Source organism: Physcomitrium patens, chromosome 17 (genome assembly GCF_059467195.1).
Source record: "Physcomitrium patens ecotype Gransden chromosome 17, ASM5946719v1, whole genome shotgun sequence".
NCBI classification, from domain to species: Eukaryota; Viridiplantae; Streptophyta; class Bryopsida; order Funariales; family Funariaceae; genus Physcomitrium; species Physcomitrium patens.
Genome location: NC_143426.1, coordinates 7,406,906 through 7,421,537, shown reverse-complemented (window position 1 = coordinate 7,421,537; position 14,632 = coordinate 7,406,906). Strand labels below are relative to the sequence as shown.

The window sequence follows — 14,632 nt, the reverse complement described above, 5'->3', positions numbered from 1 at the left end:
TAATTCAAAAAGCAATATAAGGAATTACTATATTTATGAAAAATGATGTCATTTTATTAGAAATTACTACAAGGCCAAGAGAGGAGATAGGAAAAATACAAATAATCCTAGTGATAGTTTTGGTGGAGATGATTATGCTTTCATGGCAAGTGAAGGAGCCTCCATGGCTGCCATGTCTAAGTGAATTATAGATTCGGCTGCCTCAAAGTATACGACACCATACACGTATTTATTTGATATTTATGAAGTAATTCCAGCAAGAAAAGTATGGTTGAGAGATAATAACTTAGTGCAAGCCATTGAAATTGGCTCCATTATGGTGGAGATTGTAGTGAAAGACCAAATCAAGAGGATTAAATTGAAGGAAGTCTTACTTGTACCAAAGATGAAGAAGAACCTTCTTTTAGTGAGCAAACTTGTATCACATGGTTATAAAGTTCAATTTGACATGGATGAGTGTTTAGTCAAGACATTGAATGGACAACATGTTGCCAAGGGCCTTAGAAATGGCAACCTCTACTTCATCAATTGTAAGAAGGTGAATAGAGTTGAAGTGGCAATATATGCTAATTTTTCATAAAATCAAGATAATTTTGGTATTTGGCATCAATGACTTAGTGATTTGAATTCCAAAAGTATGAAAGAGCTCCAATCTATGGTAAGTGGCTTGGATCTTTGTCAATTCAACCACAATACTATAACACTTGCTTGCAAAGGTTGTATCTAAGGTAAACAACAAAGGGCTTCATTTCCAAATGGAATTGCAATACATGCAAGTAAATTATTGGAGATGGTTTATTTTGATGTTTGTAGACCAATGAAGACACCATCAATTGGAGGAGCAAGGTATTTTGTGACATTTATTGATGATTTCTCAAGAAAGGTGTGGATATATATTATTAAAGCTAAGAGTGAGTGTTTCTCAAGATTTAAAGAATTCAAGATATTTGTAGAGAAGAAATGTGAGTGCAAGTTGAAAGTATTGCGCACAGACAATAAAGGTGAATACATGTCAAAGCATTTTGATGAATTTTTGAAAAATCAAGTCATTGCAAGACAAACCTCTACTCCTTATATTCCACAATAAAATGAGGTTGCTAAAAGAACAAATCACACCATTATGGAGATGGCAAGGAGTGTGCTTCATGCACAAAAACTTGAGCATGAATATTGAGCAGAAGCTATGGTTAATACAGTGTATACAAGGAATAGATGTCCAACAAGTGCACTCACATAAATGACTCCACAAGAAGCTTGGAGTGGTAAAAAACCTTGTGTTTCATACATTAGGATCTTTAGATGCATTGTTTATGCAAAGAAATCAGATTGCATGAGGTCCAAACTTGATGCAAAAGGAACAAATTGTATATTTATTGGGTATTGTGAAGGTACTAAAGCATATAGGCTCATGTGTTTAGAAACCAAGAAAATCATTAAAAGTCGTGATGTAGAGTTTTTGGAGGACAAGAGTGCTTATGAGCACTTGGAAATGTGTCCAAGTGGAAGTAATGGTGTATTTCTAGACACATCTTTAAATCTAGCAATGAAAGAAAAAGAAGATGATAATGATAGTGAAGATGGTGGAATTTAAAATGAAGATGAAGAATCAAAGAAGGTAGATCATGAGGTACATACAATTGCTAAAAACAGCAATGAAGACAACAAGATGTTGAAGATGATGATGGTGATGAGGAGTACCAACCTTTAAGTGTGAAGAGACAAGTTTTAAGAGAAAAAAAGATTGCAAGAGCTACTGGAATGCATGAAGGTGAATCTTCATCAAGTGAAAGGAAATATCCTTTAAGAGATCGAAAACAACTTGGTACATAGTGGAAGAACCACATCTTTTTCCAAGTAAGTGAAGAACATGTCAATGTTACATTCTTTGCTGATTCATTGAGTTTGTGTTATGCAATGAAGTCCATGGATGCTATGAAGTAAGAGAATGCCATAGAAAAAGATTATAAATCACTCATGGATAATGGAATATGTGAATTGAATCAACTTCTATCAAATCAATCTTTAATTGGTTATAAATGGGTGTTTAGAATCAAAAGAGATGCAATTAACAATGTTGTGAGATACAAGACTAAATTGGTTGCCAAAGGATATTCACATGTTTTTGGAATTGATTTCAATGAAATATTTGCTCCTATGGCCAAATTCACCACCATTAGAACCATTGTGGGAATTGGAGGAGCAATGGACTTAGAGATGCATCAAATGAATGTAAAGACGGCTTTCTTGAATGAAAAGTTGAAAGAAGACATCTATATGGATCAACCTCATGGATTTGTTGAAGATGGCAAACAAAACCTTGTTTGTAAGTTGAAGAAATCCTTGAATAGGCTCAAGCAAACTCCAAGGGCATGGTATCAATTTATTGATACATTCTTTGTGAATGAAGGATTTATGAGGAGTGAAGTTGATCATTCATTTTATGTGATGCAATCAAATGAGTTCATATTGATTGTCATCTTCTATGTTGATGATTTGATCATCTCAACCAATGCTATCAAAATGATGGATTGATTGAAGGTAAAATTTAAAAAAGAATATGAGATAAGTGATTTGGGAGAGCTTCACTATTATTTAGGAGTGAAGTTTGTAAGAAATTGTGCTAAGACGACTATTACAATGAGCCAAAGTAAGTACATTAAAGAGGTGTTAAAACGATTCAACATGGATGAGTATAAGCCTTTTGGAATACCTTTCGAGGCCAATTTGAAGTTGATAAAGCTCACAAAAGAAGAATTTGCTAAAGTTGAAGGACAAATGCAAGGTGTTCCATACAAGGTAGCAATCAGCTCACTAATGTATGCAATGGTTGGTATATGGGTGGATCTTGCATATACAATGAGTATTGTGACTCAACACATGTCAAAGGTTGGACCAATCCATTAGACAACCGTCAAAAGGAACATGAGGTACTTAAAAGGTACTTTGAACTTCATATTATGTCTTAGAAGTGATAACATTACTATTCACAGTTATTGTAATGCGGATTGGGTTAGAAATGCAAATGATAGAAGGTCAACAACGGAATATGTATTCTTTGTTGGAGTGGGAGCAATTTCATGGAATTGCAAAAGACAACCAATAATTGTAAAGTCAATAATGGAGGCGAAGTATATGGCAGCAAGCCATGGTACAATAGAGGCAATATAACTAAAACAACTTTTGGAGGACATTGAAGATGTGCAAATGGAAGCAATTTCAATGAAGTGTAACAACCAAGGATGTCTTGTATTTGCAAAGAATCCAAAGCATTATTCAAGGACTAAGCACATTGATATTCAACATCACTTCATAAGAGAGAAGATTGAAATGGTAGTGATTGATATGAAGTATTGTGCAACAAAAGACATGTTTGACAAAGACATTAGTAAAGAATAGGCACCACATGTTTGACAAAGACATTACTAAAGAATAGGCACCACATGTTAACAAAGGCATTAGGATTGAAAGTCTTTTGACCAATAGCAAAGTAGGAGTATTGAAGTAAAAGTGAAAGTAGAATAAGTTATCTTGTAGAAGATATTACCTTAGATAAGTTACTAATGATCAAAGGATTGATTCTTGGTGTATAAAAAGGACATCCTATGGATATAAGATGAAATTTAGGACCAAAAGTCGAAGTCAAGAAGTTAAAGTATGAACTAGAGAATATTCAAAAATTAGGTAAGAATAATTAGTGTTTGGTATAGGATACCTATGTCGTTAGTAAGATGTCAAAGGATCCTAGGACCAAGGATTATTTGTGTAAAAATCAATGAGTGGAAGTTGTCTTGTAGGGTAACAACCACAACCTATAAATATTGGGTGTTGGAAGTGAGAGACATCTTACTCCATACTCTCTTTGTGTACAACCTTACTGATGTTATGTATTGTGACTTCAAAGTTCTATTTCTTCAATACCTTAAAACTTTAAATTTATACCATCAAACTTCTTAAGTAAAATAATTTTTTATTCTTTAGTACTTAAATGGAATTCTATCATAGGAAAAGTGACATGATTTAGTGCAAATATTGAAGTAGCTCCAATCATCTCTATATCTCCATTTTCTACCATTTGCATTTTTCCTTGTAATAGTAAATTGAATTGATGCATTACAAGCATCAACTCCCTTAATTGTTCTTGCATTTGTACCATTGTACTCTTCATTTCAACAAAATTTCTTATAATAATACTTAAAAGAAAAGAGATATCTAATATTTCCTATGATAAGTAAAAAAAAGAACTTGAGTACAAAAAAAAATACTAAAAATAATACCAATATTGAAGATGGTAATCCACAACTTCTAATATGCTAATGTCTTATTAAGAAAAAAGAGTAATCTACTCTTAATCAAGAAAAGACAAAGCTTTGGTATTATAAATATACTCTTGTCAATCTGTCAACAATAAGAACTTAATAAAAATAAATAAACAAGTGAGACTTTTTCTAAGAAGTATAATAAAATAAAAACAAAGAAATATGTATATTAAAGAGAAATTAGAATGGCTATTGCTAAAAGACAAAAAAACTAAAAACTCTTAAAACTAGACTAAAAGCAAGATAGAAATTGATAAAAGTGAAGAAAGTTTCATCCTTGCCTCTACATATACTATCTACTTAAGAGCTATGTAGTGATATTCTATAGGACCTCCAAAATGTGTTGACTTTATACAACACATATCTTAACTTGCAAAGCAAATTTTCTATATGGATGCTACATAATTAGCTTGTTCTACAAGCTACTAATATATGTGGCATGTGGCTAATTTGTTGATCAAGTTTCTAACCTACCAATCAACTACAAACACATATAAAGTAAAAGCAGCATCTATAAAGATTCTAAGAAGCTTTTCTAGAAGATATTATAAAATTAATCTACTTTTATCTACTTTTATCTATTCATATTATGTAGATAAGAATTACAATAAATATATGTCTGTAATACTTACTAGCTCATGCAAGTCCATTTGAAAAAAACATGCATCTATATACTTCCATTATGGAAGCCACAATATCATCATATGCCTTTTATAATTCAAGATTCAATTGTGAAATATATTATTCTAAATTTGCTTCTAATTGTTGAATGTCTTATATTCTTTTTTGAGCAATAATGTCATTTCCATTAACTGTTGCATTCTAATTATTTCTTGATAATAGTATTGAAATAAAATATATAAGCATTTTGTCAGAGTCTTGTAAAATCTAATCGAGTAAGAAAAGTCCAAAATCCAAAATTTATTCTTCTATTGGATTGCTAATTCCATGTTCTCTTTGCAACCTTTTCCATAAATTTAATAGATTTAGTAGATTTTTGTATTGTAGCAAAACAATAAACAATGCCCTCAATTGAAATCCAATTTATATTCCTAATACCTCCTCCAAACATTGTTGTGACTCTCTATCATCTTCAAGCAATCCTAAAGCTACATATATACTTTTAGATGTTGGATGGAAAATTCCATGAATAGTCTTTTAAGTGCTCAAATGACTATGGACTTCTAATATAAATTAACAAAAGTTTCAAACACTATCTTTCTCTCATTGCTAGATTTGTAAAAAATAATCTTCTAATAGCAAATCTACATTTCTTTGACATCCACATCTTCCTTTCTTTATGCCAAACAAAATATTATAAGAACTATTGGTGTGTATATTATCTTTCCACTATCATTGCTAGACATAACTCAAAAAATGAAGTTAATATTATCTTTTGTCTTTCAACATATTCTAAAATAGAAGATGTCTTGTCATTTAGATCATATACCACATGCATTCTTAGAAGATGAACAACCAAATAAACAATATTCGGCATTTCTTCATGGATCCACATGCCAAAAAATCTTTAAACCATTTTGAATCAGTAAACAAGTATCCAAATATGTATACAAATTGCAATTGATGTTTCATATCTTAGTACTTCATCCACATCAAAATCTACATTTATTAAATTTAACAAAATTGAACTGTTCATTTTCAAAATGTACAACTTGCAAAGACTGTTCAGACTAATGGTTTGAAAAAAAATCAAGTTTCACATTCTGAAATTCATAAAACCATCATTTGCCTCCCAAAAATTGTTCACCCTTGTGCAGTGTAGTCTCCTTTAAATAGCTAATGCAACACAAGAGTAGGACTCTTAGATGCTGGAGAATGAACTCTAGTTTCCTTTCTTGTGCTGGTAAACCAGTTTCTGAAGGCAAGGAATTTATCAGCCTTGATAGCGTCTCGGATTGCCTTGAAAAATTCCAAATAGTGGTATGTGTTATGTCTGCATAAAACAACGAATTCCAGGTAGAACTTGTCAGATAGCCTCTAACTTGTTGAGTTACAATTAGCTTTATGAAGACTAGTGCTAATCCAGAACATGATAACTACGATAATTAAAAATTTCTAACTAGTAAAGTCGGCAGTGGACATGCTATGTAAGATGGTTCTCTAGCTGAACTGGCTGGTTGTATTACACAAAGCAATGGACACTAAATGCCAAAAATCACAAGAGAGAAATATGTTCTCGATGAAAGAAACAACCTATCTGGGTCTACTTGTCAGGAAAGAAAAATTATGAAGAAAAGGACCACAGAGCAGGCACTCACATCTCCAACAAGGTTTGACTCAGCATCTCATGGGTGTTGATTAGATGGTGGATGTAGGCTCGGGTGTGCCTTTGACAGGTGTAGCATTTGCAGCCAACCACGAGTGGGGATTTGTCAAGCCTGTCATCAGGGTGAGAAATTCATATCAGAAAACTTTCATGACTGTTGCTAAATTACGTGAGCAAGTAAATCACTCAGTGCAACATATGAAATGTTTCAATTCTGAACGATTGTCATAATTGAGGGACATTGTACTTCACATTCTGGTTTCTCAATACTTTCTTCTCATAAGTACCCAAAAAGAGGGTGAAGGTCAAGTACCTGTAGGCAACAGAACGAAGGTTCATTTTCGCCGAATCTGAACCAATATAGGCCAGTTCTGAAGCACTAGGTTGAGTATCAAGGTTTCCGGGAGAGTTCTCCATATTAAGGGGGAAAGTCATGGCATAGCCCCCCTTCGTTAACATGAATGGGTATCTAAGGCCGGTCAAGATTAAGACAGGAGGGAATTTCAAGAACAATAAACAGCATGAAGCCATAAAATAAGCGCATTGGAAAGCTGATCAGCGATGCGAGACATATGACTACAAATTAAGAAACACTACTTAAAATGAAAACAAGGTGTGAACCAATGAGAAATTTATGAAGGATACATGCTGTCAAATACATCAACACCTGCCTCAACAGCTTGTAATACCTCCTCTGCAGACGTCACAATGTGATCAACAGGCATGTCTAAAAAGACTTCAGCCTTCGACACAATAAGCAACAATTTCGTGACACCATCAATCAAATTGATCTGATGAACCGATTGTCATGTTTTTAGGTAAAGGTGGGACACTAACCTGGCAAACCAAGCCCACTTGTATGACGAAGTTTCTCCTTAGGTAATTTGGCCTGTAAAACAATGATAAGGGAAGTAATTCAACATGAATTCCAACAAACACAGACGACTTCAAGTAGTCATTGAAAGCTCAGTATGACATGAAGCGACTAGTTTGAAATAACATACAATCACTGCATCCATTTGCAGAGCACGCTGTGAAGCATCTTCACCCAATCCAAACCCACCTAAAGAAAATCCTGGACAAGAACAGGAAACGACCACATTTCATTGCATTGTACCAGCACGGTTCCAATTTAGTAGACTGGGATGAGGGCAACGGCATCTAAGCATGAGAGGAGACGTCGCTGGAAGTTTCTATGAGACGCAATAAATTGATCAGAATCTACCTATTTATAAATAATCGAATTTTGACCTCTTCAAAACATACAAACACCACGTTCTTCTTAACTGTCATGATTGCTAATGCGTAAAAGAAGCAAGTGTAATAAGTTCAATCAGTTGAATCAACGCTACACTGATTCAAATTATCCAAAAATCCAAACTTAGCCACAGCTATTTGCCTAAGGCTGAACCATACCCACTACATTACGAGTAGCTGTTTGTTCCGCAGACCGGATCCTTTCATCGAGACTGGCCGATCCGACCACAACACCTAGGCACCTATTACCACGCTCTGCCTGGATCCACAATTTATAAGTTAGAACAAAAAAACTCCAACAACAACAGCAAGGGAACAATTCTCGATGCTTTCCTCTTCACACAAACTTGAATCTGAAAGAGAAATCAGTAAGAAACAAATAAATAACGTTCCAAGTCTAAATAAATCCAGCACTCATTTGCGGATGTGTTACTGGCATGCAACTCAAGGATAATAAATTATGCAACGTAAACAAAGTGTGTAAGAATAATTCTTTCAAGAAGGATGTGAAGGGAGTAACGACATACGGGTTGCAATGAGAGGCAGTGGTCCAGCCATTGGAGGGTGCGGTCTACCGACAGGCGATTACGCTTCTCTGCTGCCCAGGTTGGCACCTCGTCGGGCAAGCTGACCCACAAGTCAGGTTTGCAAGCGTTCACGATCTCCATATATTTTGCAGGACCCACCTGACTAACAACTTATTAGCAAACGTGGTAATAGAATCAAAATGTAAGAAACGGAGACAAACGGTAGGAGACAGAGATAAAAGCTTTCATAACCCTACATATACTAGTTAGGAGCAGATAGCAGACAATATAGAAGATGAAATTTATTCAAGCATAAGTCGTAAAGAAATTAGTGAATTCAGTCTACAAGCTTCAACGTATGCCATAGTAACTTCAACCCAAACAAGCTGTTCTGAACGTCCAACAATTTCAAAGCTCAGATCTTGAGTCAAAGTGCAAACTTCAGTTTGCATTTACGAATTCAGTTTCTAATGTTCAAAATCTTCCATGAATCCACACTAATTTAATTAGTATGCAATCAACCCGTGAGGGCAGGGTACATACTACGCGCCGGCCAGAAGTAGTCTCAAAAGCAGCGCCCAACTTGGAAGATGCCTCCCCGTTTGATTCATCCATGAGACTGTCTCTTGCCAAAGCAACCATCCCAAACCCAGTCATGCTGACAAATTTGTGCAACCCTCCGGCCGTCTCTACAATGCTCGCAGATGGGCTATCCAAGCTGTTATTTCACCAACATTTTCAACACGTGAATACCTTGGCTTACAAGGAACCAGTTTTCATACCTTTTAACCCCCAAATTCGACATAATACAATCATTTCATTGATCCATCACCAACAGCTTTTCCTTGAATTCCAGAAAAAGAACTGGCATCCTGAGGATGCACTGTGAAACACAAACGTTAATTTGAATGCCACCAAGCACATTGTGACCTACCATAACTTTTGATTGAATATTGATGTCAAGCATTCAAATCAGTGAATCGAATGCACAACAAAACTCACGCCAGCTATGTTCCAAAACCCTAAACCCTAAACCCTGGACTAGAGCTTTCAAACAATACAATCTAGAGTGAAGTAAATTGGAAGTCGCTAGTAGCGGCACATTCTTCTTAATTGAAAGGAAGTGAAAGAGTTAAATACCACCATATTGGTTGACAAGCAACAATCTGTGTGACCATCAACAGCAATCTATTCGAATCCACTTTCGTCTGAAAATTAATCACTTTCACATTCCTAGCATCCAGACTCCAGGGTTTCAAAGTGGTACTTACAAGTGAAGAGGACTAACTTGGCAAGCACGCGCATCAGGATGCAAATTTTGAAGCAGGTCCGGCGGAATAAAAGCTGGCAATCCCTTGCGAGTCAGAAGCAACAAAGTCGGTGTCTCCATTTGCACACCCGCAGCTAGTTGCATAGACCCAAGCCTCGCCCCCGCACTCCAAGTCCGCACCACAAACTCCATCTCTTCCAAGTCCTAAGCCTCCACACACTCTAATCTCTCTGCTTCACTATCAACGCGTTCGCTAAACCTGAAGATTGTTCAATGGAGTGAATCAAATGAAAATCTCGGGATGAGCACACGAACACAAACTGATTCTCGCAAGTATGCTAAACCACCAACGATCGTGCAAAATACCACAAAACAGTTGCTCATAACTGTAGTACTAGTGGGTTCTACTGGGGGACGAAAGTTACATTCACACTTAGTTCACAAACCCTACATCACCGAATGAACTCATTTCACCAAACGGTCAACTTTTTCCTATGAATTCCTTATTTTCACCTTATTTATCCACTCTCTTAATGAAAGGCCCATTTACCACACGCATCAACCGACTCATTGTCAGTATGCTTCAAGCAAATTTACGGTAACAACCGTGAGTTTTAGGGGGATATGCTGCGATTTCGTCAGCTTATGAAACACCGGGATGGTGTCATGTGTACAAGAGTTAAGTGCCCCTAGCGATTACTGTACAGTGCGAGCATCTTCTAGACCCAAGATTCAAGCTCCACGCTGCACATGCGGTGCAAGATTCGTCTCTCATTGTTACAAAAGTTATAAAAAAAAAAAAAAAAAAAAAAACACCTTCTTCGGATGCAACTTACCACTGGCGAGCTGGTACCTAATCTGACGAAAAAGATGCGATTGTGTGACAGAGGTCGATTGAAGAGATTGAAAACGTATTAGAAATCATCACTCTGGCACCAAATTCTGCTCGCAACGGGTCGTTTCATTCACAATCCCTGACTCGCTTTCCTCGTTTTCCTCGTTTTACTTTCGTGAAACTCACCCACACATACACACCTTTCCACATGCTGCTTGAATTTCCTTGAATTTGTGTGAAATACCCACTTCAAATATGTGTCGGTATGAAGTCGGTACCGACTTCATAATAAGGTTTTGCAGATTGGTAGTGAGAGCTTGACAATTTGGCTTCCAGTTGGTATATTTGAGGTTGGTATGAATTTAATATTGTTATTATTAATATTGTATGATGTATGTTGTAGATGTTAGCATAGAAATAATAGTTGTTGAATGCTTTTGGGAAAAAATATAAAATAAAAATAAAAATAAAAATAAATAATAATTGTGTTGGTATCATTGTCACACATACTTCTCTTCGCTCATAGTAATTACTATCAAGTAATTTAAACTATACTATGAAATATTTTGAATGTTTAAACAGTTACTAGTAGATCACACCAAAGCTCAACGGTTAATTTAATTTGTGTTCTTTTACTGATTGATTGTACTTATTTATGTTCATGAAGTTCGTACTTAATTATCACGTGAATTGATAATCGAATGAAACTGTAAATTTTTAGCATATGTGTATATATAAACACGTGTTAATAGAAATAAAGCTAACATAATAATATAATAAAACATGATAGGTCGAATTAAATAAGCAATTAAAAAATTTAACCTTTAGAGATACTAAAATGAATGGAAGTTCTCTTGCAAGAATTGTTGAATTAATGGTACAAAGTGAACCATAAGAAATACGATTTTGAAACACCTCACCTCACACATACAAAGACTACAACACTCGTCCCAGGTGAGAAGAAGAAGCAAGAGGATGAACAGACTCGGATCTCACACCTCAGTCAATGGATGAACCGGGTCATTCATTCATCCACCCTTCCAAGGGGGACGAAACCGATGCCCGAGGTGCGTCGGCTGACTTAGAGAAGAGTGTTGGCTACTTGTAAGAAACGTAAAGAAAAGAAAGAAAAGAAAAGAGAAGGACAAAGAGAAATGGTAACTTACTACTTACTACTCCGACACATCTCTGCCACCTCGAAAGCGTCGGCGCATCAATACAGCAACAGCAGCAGCAGCTCTTATATAATATTGTATCATCATCTCTGTTGCTGCTGCAGCTTTTCTCTTCTTCTTCTTCTACTTCTTCTTCTCGGTGATGGTGTTCTCGACTCTACCCAGCTTCTTCTTCTTCTTCTTCTTCTTCTTCTGTTGGTTTCATGATCTACATTGATGCCTGTCTTGTACCTGACGGGTTTTCCAAGGAGGGAGCTGATTTATGAGCTATAGCTAGCTAGCTCTACGTTTGGTTTGGGTTTATTGTGCCTTTGTTTTTGTTTTTGTGAGAGTGGAATTGGAGAGCCGAGATACCCATTTCAAGCAGAGATTTTCGAGTAGCAACTGGGTGGCCTGGCTTCGCTGATTTCAAAAAAGAAAAGGAAAGGTAGAGCACTGATGGCCTCGGAATTGCCTCCCCAGCTGGTGAACATAGAGAAAGAAGTGTGCGATGCCTTTAAGCTCCTCTCGTGAGTGTTACATATTCCCCTCTTGATTGGGTTACGAGAGAAGTGACCTAAGTGATTCCGTGCCGTTGGTTCATATCTGGTCGCTGTATATAACATTCTTGTGAGCTTTATTTCTGGATGCTGGCTATCACAATGTAGAAATGTTGGCGTCGATGAAAGGCTGCAGAGTAGGATTGGTGTTTTTCCAGCGAGAAAGTTTTTGGTGTCTTTTAGGAAAATGCAGTGAAAACAAAGATAAGTTCGAAAGGTTGACTAGGCTGGGTCTTGTCCATGGCATCACTCTGCAACTAAATTGACGATAGAGGGGGGTAATAATACAAGCTTCTTTACTTTAGACTGAATTTGCATGATGCAATGAGGTCTTTTGTCTTTGCCATTCTTAGTCTTGAAGAACCCGCTCTACACGACTAATAATTGTATGATGACAGGACTGGTTTTCAACGATTAGACAAGATCAAAGATGCAGGAAGGCAGACCAAGCAGCTTGAGGAGCTGACTGCTAAGATGCGTGAGGCCAAGAGGTAATCTAAACCCTAAACCAGCCTTCTTATGAGCTCCTTAATGCTCCTTATTTCATGTGATTAGTGCATGCCAACCATCAATCGTCTCACTTGGTTCTACTCTATTGTGCTGAAACGGCCTCTGCTGAAATTTTCCCAGGTTGATTAAGGAGTTTGATAGAGAAATCAACGAGGGGAGTGACAGGGTACTTCCTGAGACAGCCAAGCTACTGAACGAGAAGAAGCAATCGCTCGTAAGCATTCTCTAGAGCTTGGTTCATTCGTCCTTTTGTTACATTTGAGAGCCAGGTACTGTTGATTGAGAGCTCGATACGCATCAGATTGATCTTCGAACTCGTAAATTTTCATTCGCAGATCAAGGAACTCAATTCTTACGTTGCTCTGAGAAAGACTTACACAAGCTCGATAGGGAGCAGGCAAGAGCTTCTTGATGGAGGTTTGCATGCTGGAGCAGCGCGTGGCGCGCATGTCCGCGTGGCCTCAAGTTAGTATTCCCGCTTGGATGTATTATGGTCTTGAATTATGTATAATTACGAGTTGTAAGGAATAGTTTGTTGCCGTTTTCTCAACGGATACGTTCTCATCCACCCACAGCTATGTCGAACCAAGAGCTCGTTGAAGCTGGAAGGAAGCAGATGGACGAAACAGATCAAACGATTGAAAGGTCAAAACAGGTTAATACAGTCTCTGCAATCCTCGTCATCTAGTTAAACAAGGTTCAATGCTCTCATGTGAGGAATAAGGTTCTGATTTGATGATGCAGGTTGTGGAGGACACCATCAACATTGGCGTACAATCTGCCACGACTTTGAAAGGACAAGTATGCTGGGCTACATTATGCTACTCTTGTTCATTCAATTTCAAACAGTGTACTTTATTTTAGACCGACTTGTGAATTCTTTGATGAAAGTAGCGATTGTTTGCAAGTTTCTGATTGGAGTTTATTGAGATCTACATTCGGTATTTGGGTAGAGTGCTCTCATTATCGATTTAAGGTTAGAGATTCTTGTGCTCAATATGATCTTGCAAACTTTCCAGACGGAGCAACTCGGCAGGATAAACAATGAGATGGATACACTCCAATTCTCTCTAAAGAAAGCTTCAGGTCTAGTCAAAGAAATTGGTCGACAGGTTTGGCAAAACATTCAAACCCTTCCATTGCCTTCTCTTACAGATTCATGTATCGCCTGATATATGTCAACTGCAATCGCAATTCAAAACCAGAATTTGAATAATCTGAGAAATTTAGAAGCACTCAAATAATTTTGACAAGAAAGCTTTTGCATTGCAGATGGCAACAGACCGATGTATTATGTTCTTTCTGTTCCTCGTTGTTGCGGGTATAATCGCAGTCGTTGTTGTTAAGGTAATGCTACCTCTTTATCTCTGCAATAGTAATTTACACTCACTGCAATTCGATTATTCACACCAGCATCTGGTGTAACTTTGCTACTATTTTTTAATGCTGTAGGACTTTGCACTAACGATACTGTATGCATTTACTTCTTAGTCTTCATGTTGATCATGATGGTATCCTAAGATGTAAACGATTTCAGGTTGTTAATTCCAGCAACAAACATGGCCAAGCTCCAGAATTACCACCTCCAGCTGCCAGGCGGCGGTTACTGTTAACTAGGATTTGAATTGTCCTTCAACTTTGAACCGGAGCTTCCTAAATGCGTCCACTTGCAGTGAGTCCCCAGCAGACCCACAACTTTCCTCTAAGGAACGTTCTTCTCCTCCTGGCCACTATACGGCACTAAGCTAAAAGTAAATACGCCAAGCTATCTTTACCTCTGGTTTCAGTTTTACTCCGTGAAGTGCCATCCTAGCAACAAAAAATAGAGCTTGCTATTGGTGCTGTAAAATACCTAACCTAATTGGCAATACTCTTGTATAAATTTAATTGAAAAAATGTTTACCCTTTTGACACAT

The 14,632-nt window shown here is 36.9% G+C and overlaps 2 protein-coding genes across 7 annotated transcripts; one reads left to right on the top strand and one right to left on the bottom strand.

Moving 5' to 3' along the window:
• Window positions 1-5,925: 5,925 nt before the first annotated feature.
• Window positions 5,926-10,629, bottom strand: LOC112294182 (uncharacterized). Of its 5 annotated transcripts, none has more exons than XM_024544405.3 (11): window positions 10,494-10,629; window positions 9,659-9,916; window positions 8,931-9,105; window positions 8,388-8,546; window positions 8,020-8,119; window positions 7,608-7,678; window positions 7,441-7,492; window positions 7,249-7,330; window positions 6,917-7,072; window positions 6,596-6,715; window positions 5,926-6,270 (listed from the first exon to the last, which is right to left on the bottom strand). In XM_024544405.3, the coding sequence occupies exons 2-11, from the start codon at window positions 9,847-9,849 to the stop codon at window positions 6,114-6,116; spliced, it is 1,263 nt and encodes a 420-aa protein (XP_024400173.1). In that variant the 5' UTR covers window positions 9,850-9,916; window positions 10,494-10,629; the 3' UTR covers window positions 5,926-6,113. The 5 variants fall into 5 exon arrangements, with proteins under 5 accessions (XP_024400173.1, XP_090099798.1, XP_024400172.1 ...); XM_090243672.1 differs by lacking the exon at window positions 10,494-10,629 and adding an exon at window positions 10,171-10,261 and having other exon boundaries at window positions 7,249-7,297; XM_024544404.3 differs by lacking the exon at window positions 10,494-10,629 and adding an exon at window positions 10,171-10,227.
• Window positions 10,630-11,741: 1,112 nt separating this feature from the next.
• On the top strand, window positions 11,742-14,632 carry LOC112294250 (putative plant SNARE 12). Of its 2 annotated transcripts, none has more exons than XM_024544533.2 (9): window positions 11,742-12,094; window positions 12,605-12,697; window positions 12,837-12,930; window positions 13,052-13,181; window positions 13,292-13,371; window positions 13,461-13,517; window positions 13,736-13,828; window positions 13,989-14,063; window positions 14,254-14,632. In XM_024544533.2, exons 2-9 carry the CDS (start codon window positions 12,681-12,683, stop codon window positions 14,338-14,340), a joined length of 633 nt encoding a protein of 210 aa, XP_024400301.1. In that variant the 5' UTR covers window positions 11,742-12,094; window positions 12,605-12,680; the 3' UTR covers window positions 14,341-14,632. The 2 variants fall into 2 exon arrangements, with proteins under 2 accessions (XP_024400301.1, XP_024400299.1); XM_024544531.2 differs by having other exon boundaries at window positions 11,765-12,176.